The sequence below is a fragment of the Podarcis vaucheri genome, assembly GCF_965113315.1.
Source record: "Podarcis vaucheri genome assembly, chromosome: 3".
NCBI lineage: Eukaryota > Metazoa > Chordata > Lepidosauria > Squamata > Lacertidae > Podarcis > Podarcis vaucheri.
Window position 1 is genome coordinate 44,145,979 of NC_138761.1, and position 14,100 is coordinate 44,160,078.

The 14,100-nt window shown below is 43.9% G+C and overlaps 1 protein-coding gene across 5 annotated transcripts in view; it reads right to left on the reverse strand.

Annotated features, from left to right (window-relative positions):
* Positions 1 to 12,055, reverse strand: part of SPAST (spastin) — a 35,646-nt gene extending 23,591 nt beyond the window's left edge. For 2 of the 5 annotated variants that reach the window (XR_014217441.1, XM_082215042.1), the window contains exons 1-3: positions 10,779 to 12,048; positions 6,430 to 6,516; positions 3,904 to 3,987 (exon numbers count right to left, since the gene is read on the reverse strand). Coding sequence is in view for 4 of the 5 variants with exons in the window: in XM_082215042.1 (XP_082071168.1) it covers positions 3,904 to 3,987; positions 6,430 to 6,516; positions 10,779 to 11,196 (589 nt within the window). In the remaining variant the exon portion in view is untranslated. Of the gene's footprint in view, positions 1 to 3,903; positions 3,988 to 6,429; positions 6,517 to 10,778 lie in introns of all 5 variants that reach the window. The other 3 variants (XM_082215045.1, XM_082215044.1, XM_082215043.1) reach the window with 3 other exon arrangements.
* Positions 12,056 to 14,100: the final 2,045 nt, after the last annotated feature.

The window sequence follows — 14,100 nt, forward strand, 5'->3', positions numbered from 1 at the left end:
CAAAATGCATTCTTCAATTACATATGAAGAGCCTGCTGGATCAGGCCAAGTACACTGCACTGTATTTGTGTTGTTATCCAGTTGTCTTTAGATGAAAAGGTGAACCCAGATGATGATTTCATCATACGTCAAGAGATAAAGTGGCACGATAAGAGGCCTAGAGCCAAGCATAAGGTCAGTTATTTCTAACACTTGTCAAATTTAGTTACATGCCTCCTTGAGTTTTTGTTCCAACATAGGGACACGGGTAGTGCTGTGGTCTAAACCACTGAGCCTTGGGCTTGCCATTCAAAAGGTCACTGGTTTGAATTCCCCTCGACGGGGTGAGTTCCCGTTATTCAGTCCCAGCTCCTGCCAATCTAGCAGTTCGAAAGCACGCCAAAAGTGCAAGTAGATTAATAGGTACCACTTCAGCGGGAAGGTAAATGGCGTTTCTGTGCACTGCTCTAGTATCAGTGTTCCGTTGCACCAGGAGCGGCTTAGTCATGCTGGCCACATGACCCAGAAAAACTGTCTGCGGAGCGGATAAACACTGGCTCCCTTGGCCTATAAAGCGAGATGAGCGCTGCAAGCCCAGAGTCGTTCGCGACTGGACTTAACAGTCAGGGGTCCCTTTACCCTTTACCTAGGGCTTATGGAAACGGCTATGTCTTGTTGATGGAGGGTGAAGATGTTGAGAAATTTCACTTGCATGCTCTAAACTATTTTTATTTTAAAATGCTTGTGTGATGCTTTTCCAGGCAAAGACTATCAAAAGAGATTTACAACCAATAAAAACTACAAGCATTAAAATCAAGAATAAAGATCACAGATAAATACAAACTCAGAATTTTAGTAACACAAAAACATTCCAGCTTCCTTAAGTGAGTGGAACAAAAAATTATCCAGGGAAGGCAATTTGAAACAAATGAATATTTTGAAACATTCTGAAAAGCTGACCACCACAGCTCTACTTGGACAGAGGTCCAAACTGTGGAGCCACAAAAGACTCCCTCTCTGTCTCCTAGTCATTCACATAATAGATCTAGGAGGTGAATACATCAAGAGGTCCTCTAACTGAGATATCTGTGCATGGGCAGGATGGTATGGTGCATGTAGCCTTTTAAGTAACTTGGGCCCAAATCATTTGGAACTTTCAAGGCTAAGACCAGCACTTCGAATTGTGCCTGGAGACATATTAGGAGCCAGTGTCATTAATGAATACAAGTGTAATTGAAGCTGACTGCCATACATCCATCAGAACTCTGGTGGTTATGTTTTGAAGCAGCTGAAGTTTCTGGACTATATTTAAAGATAGCCCCACATACAGTGCATTACAATATTAATCTAGTCTAGATGTGGCCACAGCATGGATCAGATCTGTGGCTAGGTCTGTCAGCTGCAGAAAGGGCTCTACTTAGTGTACCAGCCAAAGTCGATAAAATACACTCCTGGATACAAATGCTACCTGGGCTCCCCCAGTCAGTACTGAAGCCAGGAGAACTTGGGTCTTTTAACAGCAACAGTGGGGAGACTTTGTTGCATGGGCTTTATTTGGCCCACAAGGCCTTTTCTGCCAAACCATACCCACCTGTCCCACACTTGATACCATATGCAATGCCAGGCAACTAAAGACGCAGCTGCAAAGGAACAATGGGGAGCTTAAAATGCACTCCTGAGTGTTCCTTGGTAAGCAGCACCCATTCTCAGCACCAACTGACACTTTCAGTGAGCCCCTTTGAACTTGTCCTTTCACATGTGTGGTTTGGATTCAAATCACATCTGCAAACTGACAGCTTCAAAAGGGCTTGTTATCAGTGCCAATCAGATGATTAATGCTGAAAGTGAGTTCCTCTGTTGTCACCTGAATCGATAATGACATCAGGTGACTTTAAAAGTAGGTGGTCCCTCCCAGCCCCCCAAAAATAACTCAAGTGAGTTAGTTCTTGATCTTTGGGCTGGGGCTGGGGGTGGGGTGGGGGGAATTCATTCTATTCCAGGGAACAATGTTACCCTGTCCAGTGCTAGCTGTAATCCTCCTTCTGAAGCCAGGAATCTCCAACCAACAGCACCTCTGTTTTGCCTGGATTTAACCTCATTTCATCAGTCCCACCAATGCCTTCAAGCACTGATTTAGGGTTTCAACAGCCTCAATTACATCAAAAGATGGCAACAAAACACACAGCTGCATGCTGTCAGCATACTGATGACGCTGCAACCACACCTTTGGATACCTTCCTCCAGAAGTTTCATGTAGATATTAAAAAACATGGAACAACAATACAGAGCCCTATGCTACCCCACAAATGAAAAAACCACTATGAAGCCATTATCAGCCCCCCAAACTAAATGTGGTTTCTTTCCATAATTGCACCAAGTTTCAAACAGATTTCTGCTGCTTATAAACAATACATGTTAAGTATTACACTCTACGTCAAAATTATCCATGCAATGGCAATAACTCACTGAAAGCCTTATTAACAATAAATGCTACAATAAAAATTCTTTTAGAATTATAGTTTTTCCATAAAACAACACATAAATAAACGAATAATTATCAGATTTACTTTTAAGCTACAGGCATATGCATGCTAACATGTGATCTAAATCATATCCATTAAATGTAGGGAGACTACTGAATATACAGCATATGCATAAGATTGGGCTACTATCTGGCCTAAGACGTACTGCAAGGGATGACCATGTTAAGCCTGCTGCAGCAAAACAAAGCAGTGTCCTATGGCACCTTAAGGACTCAGTTCCTTCTGTACTTTTGCCAAGTACCAGCAGGACCAATAAATTACTCGAAGCCCTCATCTCAAGAAGAAAGAAGCAAGATTAATTTGGAGCGTTTCAGAAAAAACAGAGTTACATTTAAACTATGTTGTGGGGAAGAAAGATCTCCTTCCTCCTGTGACTGAAACTGAGTAGGACTGGAAACCCACTGGTAAGGGGGAGAGAATGGAAGGGCAGGTGGGAGGGGCAAGAGGTACAGTTATAGCTCAGGAAGACTGATACTTAAACCAGACTTCTCATACCTAAAAAGCTTGTGTTAACAGAGTACATACTATAGCTATATGATGTTAATTTTAAGTTTTTACTATGCTCTATTGAAAACAAGTTGTATGTCATGGCCATGGAATATGATTAGATTTTTTTTTAGTGTGACTCAGTCATAAGCTCTAAAGCTTTACTTAAGTTCTTACATCCAACACTCATTACTGCAATATAGGAATGCGACATGCAGCAAGTTGCATGCATCTCTTACACCAAGAGCAGTCTCAGGAGGCTGCTGGTTTGAGTGGAGGTATGACAGGAAGTGAGTAGGCTGCTTAACATATGGCATGTATCCATTTTTCTGCCCAAATTTAGTTGCAGCAGAAGTGGTTGGGTTTTAAGTAGAAAAACAGTCTGAAGGGGAAAGGTTAAGCAGCCTCTTTCAATGCCATGGTTCCACACAAACTTGCATCCTCCTAAGGCTGGTTTCTTACACAGTCTAGTTTGGTCCTTTATTCTTTTTCCTTGATATAAGAATGACAAACTGTGAATTTACTCAGATTTACTAAAAGAGACCATTTAAAATGTTTATTTTAGGTGTAACATGGATTTACTTCCACTGGGTGTACCAAATAAATCATCTTTTCAGAGAGCCAGCTGAACTCCAGAACTCTAGTTCTTCATCTTCGTAGTGTCTTGAGTCTGTTTTTCTCACAGCCCCTTTAAATCCCTCCCCCTAAAAGACCCAGACTCTGCCAATATTCCTGTATCTGTGTCACAGTGGGTATATAGGTTCTATGCAGTTAAAATCCAATACTGAGATATCCCTTTCAAAAATTAAAAAGCCAGATTAATAAATGTTTCTTAAATATATGCATTGTGTAACTATCATTTCCCGTTTTCCAAAATAAAAATATTAAGTAATACCTAACAGCTGCAAACGGTCCTTGGCCATTGCCAAATTTGTCATCATTTTAGACTGGAGACGGCGAGCTCGATCACAATGATCTCCTTAAAAAGAAAGTTAAATATTCAGATTCAAGCATAAGTACAGCAGTAATGTTTGTCCCACACTACAGCAAAAAAGAGAAGTAAATATTAAAATTACAATTTACTTAAATTATCCATGCATCTAGAAGTAACTGACATAGCAAAAAAATCCTAACGATGCTCTGCATAGATATCTAACATTAGAACAAGTCTGTGCATGCTTTTCTCTCTTCAGGGACATTTGCACAAATGAGGAAAATATGCAAATGAACACAGTAGTAAGAACGTGTTCCGACTAGCTGTATTTTCCCATTACATGTGCAATTAGCCTGCTCCCTGTTAATATTTTCTATTCTCTGCCATTACTTCAAAATGCTGATATGGAACTAGCATTAGTATTAGGTCTCTTTCTGACAAGTAACATGTCAGATTTCTAAACTGATGAAAAAACCATTCTAAAGGAACATGAACTTTGGATTGATTTTAGCCCCAAGAATCTCTAAACGACAAAAACTTCTAAGATATTAATAAATGCTAACTATTTGCCATGCCACATTTACATTACAATTTTAGTATACTTGTTTTGCCAATTTACAGATTTACAGATTTACAATTTGCCTTCTTACATCAAAATTAAATAGGTATTTAAAGCTTTCAACTTGCTTAAAAGCAACACCAAAAATGTTAGTGCCAAGGTAGCAAAATTGATTTGAGGCAAAAAATCTGACTGAATTTTATCCCCATCCCCTCTGAAAAGAGAACATGAACCATCAACAGAGATACTTTGTTGAACCACAACTGTGACAAACAAAAACGAAATCCAGGTTATCTGTTCAAAAGAAAAGTTGAACTAAGAAACAAGTGGTAGATAATGCAAACTATCCAAAAAAAGAGTAAACCATTAGCACATGAACCTATTACTATTATTATTATTATTATTATTATTATTATTATTATTATTATTAGAATTTATATACCATCCTATACCCACATGTCTCAGAGTGGTTCAGAGTTATCTGGAAGGCTTAGGTGCCAACTTGCTGGGGCCCTGGCTAACCAAGCACCCACAAAATTCCCTATGAAGTGTCCGGACCCACAAATTTCGGTGCCAGGGCCATGCTCACTGCATGGCACCCATGGTCATGGAGCCAAGGTGGTAGTCCTGCTGGAAGGATTTTTATTCTTGCATTATGTCAAATTTCTGTACGTACTCCATTCTTTTGAAGAAGTAACTGGCAACAGACAGGATGAAGGCATGGTGGGGAAAGGGGTTAAAAGCACCTGGGCACCACAGAGTGCCTTCATCAGACTTTAAGTCATGGTAAAACTTATTTCTAAGTTCTGACATGAAAGACACAGTGTTTTGAGCATGTTTCCTTATGGGCAAGCTGCTATTTGTGTTGGTTAGACCTGCAGTTTCTAAAGAAAAGGTTTGTAATTGTGCTGATCTAAATCACACATGTAGCCCTCCAGATGTTATTGGACTCCAACTCCCATAGGCCTCACAGCTATGAACAATGGCCAAGGATGCTGGAAACTTCAGTCCAGCAACCTCTGATTAATTCCATTTAAAAGTATGGTTCTGATTGTCTACGATTAATCCTAAATATTCGTTGTATCCCATTATGAATTCAGTATTATTCAACATGAACTGGAACAGAATCAGTTTAGGATCTAACTTTATTGGCCTGAACCAGAATTAATTCAGTACAATTTTAATGGCAGATGGTTTTTTTGGTTATTATTTAGAAAATTTAATGAGTATCGGTTTGAGTAATTCCAAAACAGAGATTTTATTTCAAGTACAATTAGCTGTCAGCAATTAAGGAAGTGTATTGCATTCAACAACTCTGGCCTTGTTCACACATCACATTCAAACATAAACTAAGGTTTAGTTGTTTTTTATAAACATATTTGTCTACCTCAATTTTGTGAAAAATACCAAAGCCATCTGCAACAATTATAATACAATAAAAACCACATAAACAATTAAAACAGATCACCAGCTGACTACTATGGGAAATGTTTCTTAATTGTCTGCATAAGCCTTACGGCAAAGAATTTTTTTCAGCAAACATTTGAAAGTTAACATGAATGCTACTCCTCTGCCACTCCTGCTGCATTGCAAGGAAACAAGCTATGGTCTGGTGGCTAACATATTTTAAACAAAGTCTGTAGTTTTTGCTCCAAATAAGCCCCAACCATAATGCTAAACTAGACCATGGCTTGTTTCCTGGCAGTGTAGCAGCAGCAGGAGCAAACAACCAGTGATTAACCTCAAGGACACCAAAAATCCATGGTAACATGGCTCGAGGTCAGAGGGAAAAAAATTAACCATGAAAAGATTATGATGATGATGATTTACTAGGTTTTCTTTGCCAATTTCAATTGCTCCTTCTGTTTATTCATTTAAATTTAGGATCAAAATAAGCTCACAGTTTCAGAGACACAAGGTTGGCCTACCTTGACCAGTAACTAGCACAGCTATTCCTTTTTCCAGTTCTTCAATCCCCTTTCTGTACCATTCAACAGCTTGTTCCTTTTGTCCTGCTGAGAAAAAGTTGGTTGCATACTTTCCGTTATGAAGAATGGTCAGAACTACAGATACTGTATAGAGCCTATGGAAGTTATTTTAAGATGGCTACCAGTATGCACATTCAGACTTCTATTTTCTCTTCTCCATCCTCCAGCTCCCAACAACCCAAATCTGCTCAACCCTCTGGAACAGATTTTGAGTCTTGTGGGGGTCCGCAGGGGGTAACTGCTCCACACTACATTGGATCTCAACCCAGTATTAAAGCTTGTTCAGAAAGCAACCCAATAACAATATGTGCAGAAAGGTAATTACACATCAAGAGTTGTTATGGGATTGATGAAATACAGAACGTTCATATTGTGCTTTTGATTGCTTGCAGCCTGACAAGTAAATCAAAAGTATCCCCATATGCAGATGGAAAGCTAAGGTATACAGATAGTAGTCTGGCTAACGCTATCTAGGATTTTCATGACTGAAGTCACAGGTGACCTCAGACTTTCAGGTTCAGAACTCACCTTGACATTATGCTACTCTGACTGCCTTCACATTCCTTTTGTTTTGTTGCGTTTTGTTTTAAAGAAACAAAGTGTCAATAAAGTATTTAGATAGAAAAATGAGAATCTGGATCACAAGAGAATGTGAGAAATCAATGAATTCACAGTGCCTTGCTTTTAATATCAGATTACTCAAGAGAGCACACAATCAAAGTCTGAAAGTTACCCAATTCAATCCCACACAGGAATGCTGGATCATCCACACAACAGCTGCTACAAGTAAATCCATACACTCCAGACCTCAACAGGCTATGGTTATATCAGGTGAACTATAAAAAGCATCTTAAAAGTAAGAAGCTCCAGACAGCTCACATTAGCAAGCAAATCCACATGCCTAGAAGGAGAAAAGCACAGCCAAGCAGGGCAATTACCCATTCAATATGTGAGAATTTCTTTCAGTTCAGATCCTGAACTGAGCAAACCACATTAATATGTTGACACAGTTTGCAATACAGTCCATGAAGTTCTGCCATAATTTTTTTGCATGTGAAGAATCAGTGTGTTATACTATGAGTCAGTCATGAAGCTTACTATGTGACCCCGGCTCCCCCACTCTCTTAGCCTAACCCAGTGTTTCCCAACCGGTGTTCCGCGGCACACAAGTGTGCCGTGAGATGTTGCCTGGTGTGCCGCGAGATGTTGCCTGGAGGGAGGCGGGCGAGGGCGTTTGCTTCCCGGAGGACTTGTGGGAAGCCGCCCCTTCCCTGGGCGACGCTCCGCCTCGCGACTCCGGAGTCAGTCCCGAGGGCTCTCGGAGGGACTCGCGAGCGACGGCGCGGCGGCTCCGGGGCGCGCTCAGCCGGGCCGCCGCACGCCCCCGCTGCAGCTGCCCGGCGTGGAGCGCGACGCGGAGCCGGCCGGGCTTGGAGGCGCCCAGGTAGGGCCGAGCCGGGCGGGGGCAGGGAGGTCTCGGTCTGCTGCGAGCGCAGGAGGGCGAGCAGGAGAGGGGGAGCCATCGGGTCTCCTGGAAGGAAGCGAGGCGGCGTCTGAGGGGGATGCAGCCCCGTCCCCAGCAACAGGCGCTCCTCGAAGTGAGGCCACAAGTCGGGGCTCGGACAGGGCCTGGAAGCAGCGGCTCCGGCTCTTGGGAGCGGAGAAGGGGACTTCGAAAGCGGCCTGGAGGAGAAAAGCCCCGATGCAGCGAGAGCGGGGAGTGTGCTGCCTTGTCCAGGCCTCCTCGCTTTGTGCCGTCCGCTGCCGGGAGCAGGACACGGGGGCTCCTCGTTCGCATGCTTTCCCGGGTGATCGGTGAGGGTTAGGGTTAGGGTCCCTCAGTCCCTCGCTTTGCTGCCTCCTCCCCCCCACCCCCAAAGCTTGGAGGTTCCCCGGCAAGGGGGAGGGAAAAAATTTGAAAACTTTCACTTTTGTGCGTCCCCCCCGGCGTGACGCTGCGCGCTGACGTCACGGGGCTGTAATGGTGGTGTGCCGCAAGATTTTTTTCATCAAACAAGTGTGCCTTTGCCCAAAAAAGGTTGGGAAACACTGGCCTAACCTATCCTAAACCTACCACAAATTATGCAGTCGAGCTTCCCACATTTGGGGAAATCACAGGGGTCAGCACACCCAGAGTGCAATGGAAAGTTATTTTCATAGGCGTGTCAAACTGTCTTGAACTCATTCACTTACTTCCTTATCTTGATTCTGCTGAACAAATGAGATAGAAAGGTTTAATCTTAATGTTTCAGATTTGTTTAATCTCTCATACAAAACAATGGGCAATCAGCTATGTTACTCCCAGATACTGCTTATTTCTACACTTTCCAGGAAAGCCATATAGTGCCACAATCACTAAGCAGGGAAACTTAAAGGGTGGGCAACTAGAAAAAAATACCCAATTCAAGCTTATGTTTTGAAAGTGACTGGACACAGGGTTCGAATTCACAATCAATTCCTAAAAATAACAAAAGGCAAGAGGTGACATGATAGATGTTTATGAAATAATGCATGGCATGGAGACAGTGGTTAGAGAAAAGTTTTTCTCCCTCTCTCATAATGCTAGAATTCATGGACATCCAATGAAGCTGAATGTTGGAAGAATGAGGGCAGCTAAAAGAAAGTACTTTAGGCAACACATCATTAAACAATGGAACTCACTCTCACAGGAGGCATCAATGGCCACCAACTTAGGCAGCTTTAAAAGAGGATTAAAAAAATTCATGCAGGACAAGGTTATACACAGCTACTAGCCATGCTGACCCCTGGTCTATCTCAACTGTGAGAGGCATTATGCCTCTCAATACCAGTTGGGTAGAGTAATCTTGCACTCAGGTCTAGCTTGCGGTCTTCCCACAAGCATCTGGGTGGCCACTATGAAAACAGGATAGTGGATGAGCCACTGGTCTGATCCAGTAGGCTCTTACCATGTTCTTAATGTCAGTCTTAATTTTTGTTTTCGTTACATATGTTGGCAGTCCAATGCTGTTTGTTCAGAACCATAACTTGTGGTAAGGAACACATTTTGGATGCAAAAGGTTCAATCCCTGGCATCTCCAGCTAAAAGTATCTTAGGTAGCAGTGTTGGGAATAACCTATGCTTGAGACCCAGGGGTAGGTTAGAATCAACCAGTTGTCTAGGTCAGTGTAAGGTGCCTCAACTATCCATCTTATTGTATTTTAAAATATTTGTGACTGCTGCATTGGAAAGGTTATTTTTCCCTCTTATTCTAAATCACCACGAAATAAGTAAATGGAAAGAGTGGGTCTTAACCTATTACATTAAGTAAAACTTACAACAACAAACCTCACTTCAGTCCCTATTTATTTACAGCATGATTTTAAAAAGCTATCAATGGCTTATCTTTTACCAAAAGTGTCACACCAGGAAGCACTGAAGGTTACAAATGGCAAACGATTTAGCTTTAAAATATCTGAACTCTCATGTTCTCTCACAAGACTAACAGCTACTGAATAAGTTACAGTACAGTCAACCCTAACAAAAAAAAGGCCTTTCTGAATAGTTTACCTCCACAGAGCTCACCATTCTACACATCCCCCCCCCCTCAGCAGTACCAGCTCAAAAATTTGTCTGAACCCCTTAGAAACTTGAATTTGATATGCAGCTCAAACAAGTTAACAGAAGCAGCGGCTGGTGATGGTGTATGATGAACCACAGTAGTACAAGCTGAACTCGGAGAACAAAGAGACTAAGCGGGTAACACAAAGTCTCTTTCACATTCACAGCAAAGCCTCCCTCTACATAGACTCCGCCCACCAAGTCCTTCATGTCAGCACCCTCCATACATCCTAACATTCGCCGCCTCTTATGGGGTGAATACACCACCACAGGCTTTTCACTCTGGAGCAATTCTACTCTTCAAAGCCCCTCGCCTTTTAAACCCCTGCCTATCTAACTAACTGCGCGCGGACTGAACCATCGCTGCCAACACTACAAGGAGGACCTAAAAAAACGCTCTTCAGTCCCCTCGACTGCGAGAGCAGATGGGCGACAAGAGCGAACTCGGAAGCAATTTATCAGCATAAGGAGACACAGCGCCGGGAAGGGGAGGCTGACGGAACTGGGGGGCACCAAAGATGGGGGGCGCAGCCATCCGACGGGCGTGAGGCGACGGCGAAAGGGGGCTTCTCTACGCCGCACGCCCGTCCCTGTCCTCCTGGGCGGCATCCGCTTCCCCTTCCCTCCGCCGGCACCGTCCTCGCCGCGCAACACAGCCGCCCCCCCATCCTCTGCCGCAGCCATTTCGCCTCTCCGGGGCCTCCCTTACCGGCCTCGTCTTCGTCGATGCGCAGCGCCGTGGAGATGCACTCGAAGGCGCGCTTGTGGCAGGCTCGCACGGTCTCGGGAGCGTCGCCGGCGCCGGCCCTGGCGGTGCCTTTGGCGGCTGCCATGAGGATGCCGCCGCGGGAGAGGCGCTCGCAGAGCCAGGCGAACAGCAGCCCCAGCTGGAAGGCCAGGAAGCGGAGCAGGGCGAAGGCGGCGAACAGCGGGTACGAGAAGTAGTAGAGGTTGCGCTTGTGAGGGGAAGCCGCCGCCGCCGTCGCCGCCGCAGCTGCCTGTTGCTGGTGGTGCTGGACGGAGGGAGCCGGCCCGGCCCCGGGCGGAGAGGAAGTCCCGGCGGCCCGAGTCGGGGAGCTGGAGGCGGCTAAGCCCTTCTTCTTCCCTCTCCCGCCCGGAGAATTCATTCACCACCGCCGTCGCCATAACCCGCTGCCAGCGACTGACAACAACCAGCCGCGCGGGCCTGCCATGGCACAGGCTACGCCCCTTTCCCTCAGCCCCGCTATCAGGAACAGGGGGCACTCGCAGGCGCGCGCACGAGGCAATCTGCGCAGCGACGCTTCCTGAATAAGGAGCGCCGTAACAGCAGCCCTTCGCCGGCTGCCTGGACGCTCTCGTCAATTTGCGCCTGTGCGAACCGCAGAAGCGACAATAGGGGGCGTGGTCGGCACTACGGGCGGTAGGGAAAGGAGGCGGGTCAACCCGGAAGGCTACCATCACGCAATTCTTCTCACGTAATTAACGGAGATAGCGGGTTGGCTGGCTGGTGTGTCTCTTAGTGTCGGCGTAAAAGCCAATACAGTACTAGGTAGGGTTTATGCCCCTCTTCCTCCACTCTACATTGCACCCGCTTTGTGTGGAAGCGGTGCACTCTGGGCAATGTAGTCAGTAAGGGAATACAATGCGTAATGGGAATTAGGATTTCTTTATTCTGTCCTCAGCCTGTTGACAGAATGTCAAGTCAAGAAGGGAGGGAGGCAGGGAAGTTTTCTACAGATCCCCGCAATTAAAAACTAAACTGGGTATGTTCGAAGTAATATAAAACACATAAAATTACAGAATGATGCAGCAAAGCTTTAAGAGACTTATGTGATGCTGGTTATGTTTTTGAATAAAGGACCTATTTAAAACAAGAATTGTCTAGAAGCCCTATTCACTATTCCAATACATTTTTTTACCATATGGATCATCACAATGTCACTATCTCTTCCTATATAATTTCCCACGTCCATGGGGTAGGCCACTTGTCTGTTCTGGATGAACAGGTATACAGTATAGTCTGGGGGTGCGTCTCTGGACCCATGTTTGTCTCTTGGTGTGCAAATTACCTTGGTAGCCAAGCATGCCTTTTACATGTTGTTCCTATACAGAAATGCTTGGCCACTGTGGTATTGATATTTGTAACCTCAAGGCTAGATTACTGTGATGTGCTCCATGCGGGATCTATGTACCCTTGAACTTAATTGCAGCGGCACAGAATGCAGCAGGTAGGTTGTTGGCTGGGATATTCTTTCACCATCACCATATAACACCTCTGCTGTGGGAGCTGAACTTGTTGCCAAAAAGCTATCACACACCATTAAAGGTTTTACTTTCAGTATTCCAAGCCCTAAAAAAGTTGGAATAGGTTTCCTAAGGGACCATCTTGCCTCATATAGCCCTGCCTGGCAACTGCACATCTCTAGAGGAGCACTGCTGAGACTACTGTATGCCTCAGATGTGTGCTTAGTTTGTACTGGAAACGAGGCTTTGAGTGTTAAAGCTCTAGCCCTCAGGAATTAATTACTGCTTGAGATTAGACAGGCGCTCGATGTCTTGATGTTTAGGTGGCTACTGAAGATGTTTTTGAAGACTTTCCCTGAAGTGTGAAAGTCCTTTTATGGAATATTACTTATTCATATTTAGAAATGCTTTTATTGTTTTTGGAGTGTGTATTATTATTTGTTGTTTTTATCTCATTTTATCTTGTGTACTGCTTTGAGGGCATCAGGCTGTGATGAGGTTATTAATAATAAATTTTAAAAATCAAATAATTGGATGGCATATAAAATATAGACAACCTATCTAATTTCTAGTACACATAGAATGCAATCCTATGCAGAATTAATCACTTTTGAACCTATTGATTCACACCTATTGTCACAAATAATAATTATAAGCATGTTGTGGAAAAGCATCAGTTTGGATTTACAGACGTTATAATTTGTACCTATCACAATTATGCTGCCAATGAAAGGCAATCAGATCCATTGTTAAAGGATGCAATTATCTGTCCTGTGGGTCAAATAACATCAGTAAATGGAATATTCCTAACTAGGAGTTTTCCCTCAAATTTTGAAAACCTGCAGTTGTTTTTTCTTGATGAATACTGGAGGCAAACTTGAGTCATACCCTCAGAATGAGTACCCTTTCTTCCAATGGTAGGGTTGCCTGGGATGTTAATATTGTATCCCTGCATCCCCTCCTCCTCTTTGTGCACTTGGAATGAGACTGTGCTTTCGCTGCAATATTGATGCTTCTGAGATTCACCTCCACTGCCGGGAATGGGATGATACCATTGCCCATATGTTAGCAGAGCCAAGGGAATATTGGGTTCACCCACTTCAGTGTAGAGTGACTGATACTCAGCATTTAAAATTAAGTTGCCATGTTGGATGTATCAGCCCTCCTTGTGTTACACTAGAATTAAAGAAACCTGTTGAAGAAAGTAGACTAGAACCTAGTGACTTTCTTACTAGAGTTGCTTTACTACTCAATCCCACCTGGGATATCCTGCTCCCTTCAGGAGAGAGTTTGCTCTTCCTGTCAATTCAACACCGCAAGCTAAATTAGTGGCTTCTCTGTACAGGCACATTTTTAATTACCTGGCCCAGTTCCCTTTGAAATTTATGTTCTTTTAATTCGATCCAGCTTTTAAAGGCTGCTGGTTGCCATGACCAACAGCTGTTTTACTGCTTGCTTTCCTATATATTTTTTACATTTTGCACACAACTTGAGTACTAGTTGCTAGACAAGATGATTTATTATTACACAGAATGAAGAAATACTTCAATAGAATTCAAACTCATTTGATCGGGGTGAAGAGAAGCGAACAAGACCACTCGTCGTCTTTTTTTTATTCTGATTTTCACATGCCAGAAACTGAGAACAGGGTTTGTGCGATGAGCCAGCCTCCACGCTAATTTCCATCTTGAACTGCGGCCGCGACCGAGAGTCCCTATCTTTTCAAACAAGCAAATCCCCACCCCGCAGCTTCCCCCTTGGAGAGCTCTCTCCATTACGCAGGCGCGCTAGAGAGGCCCGAATCG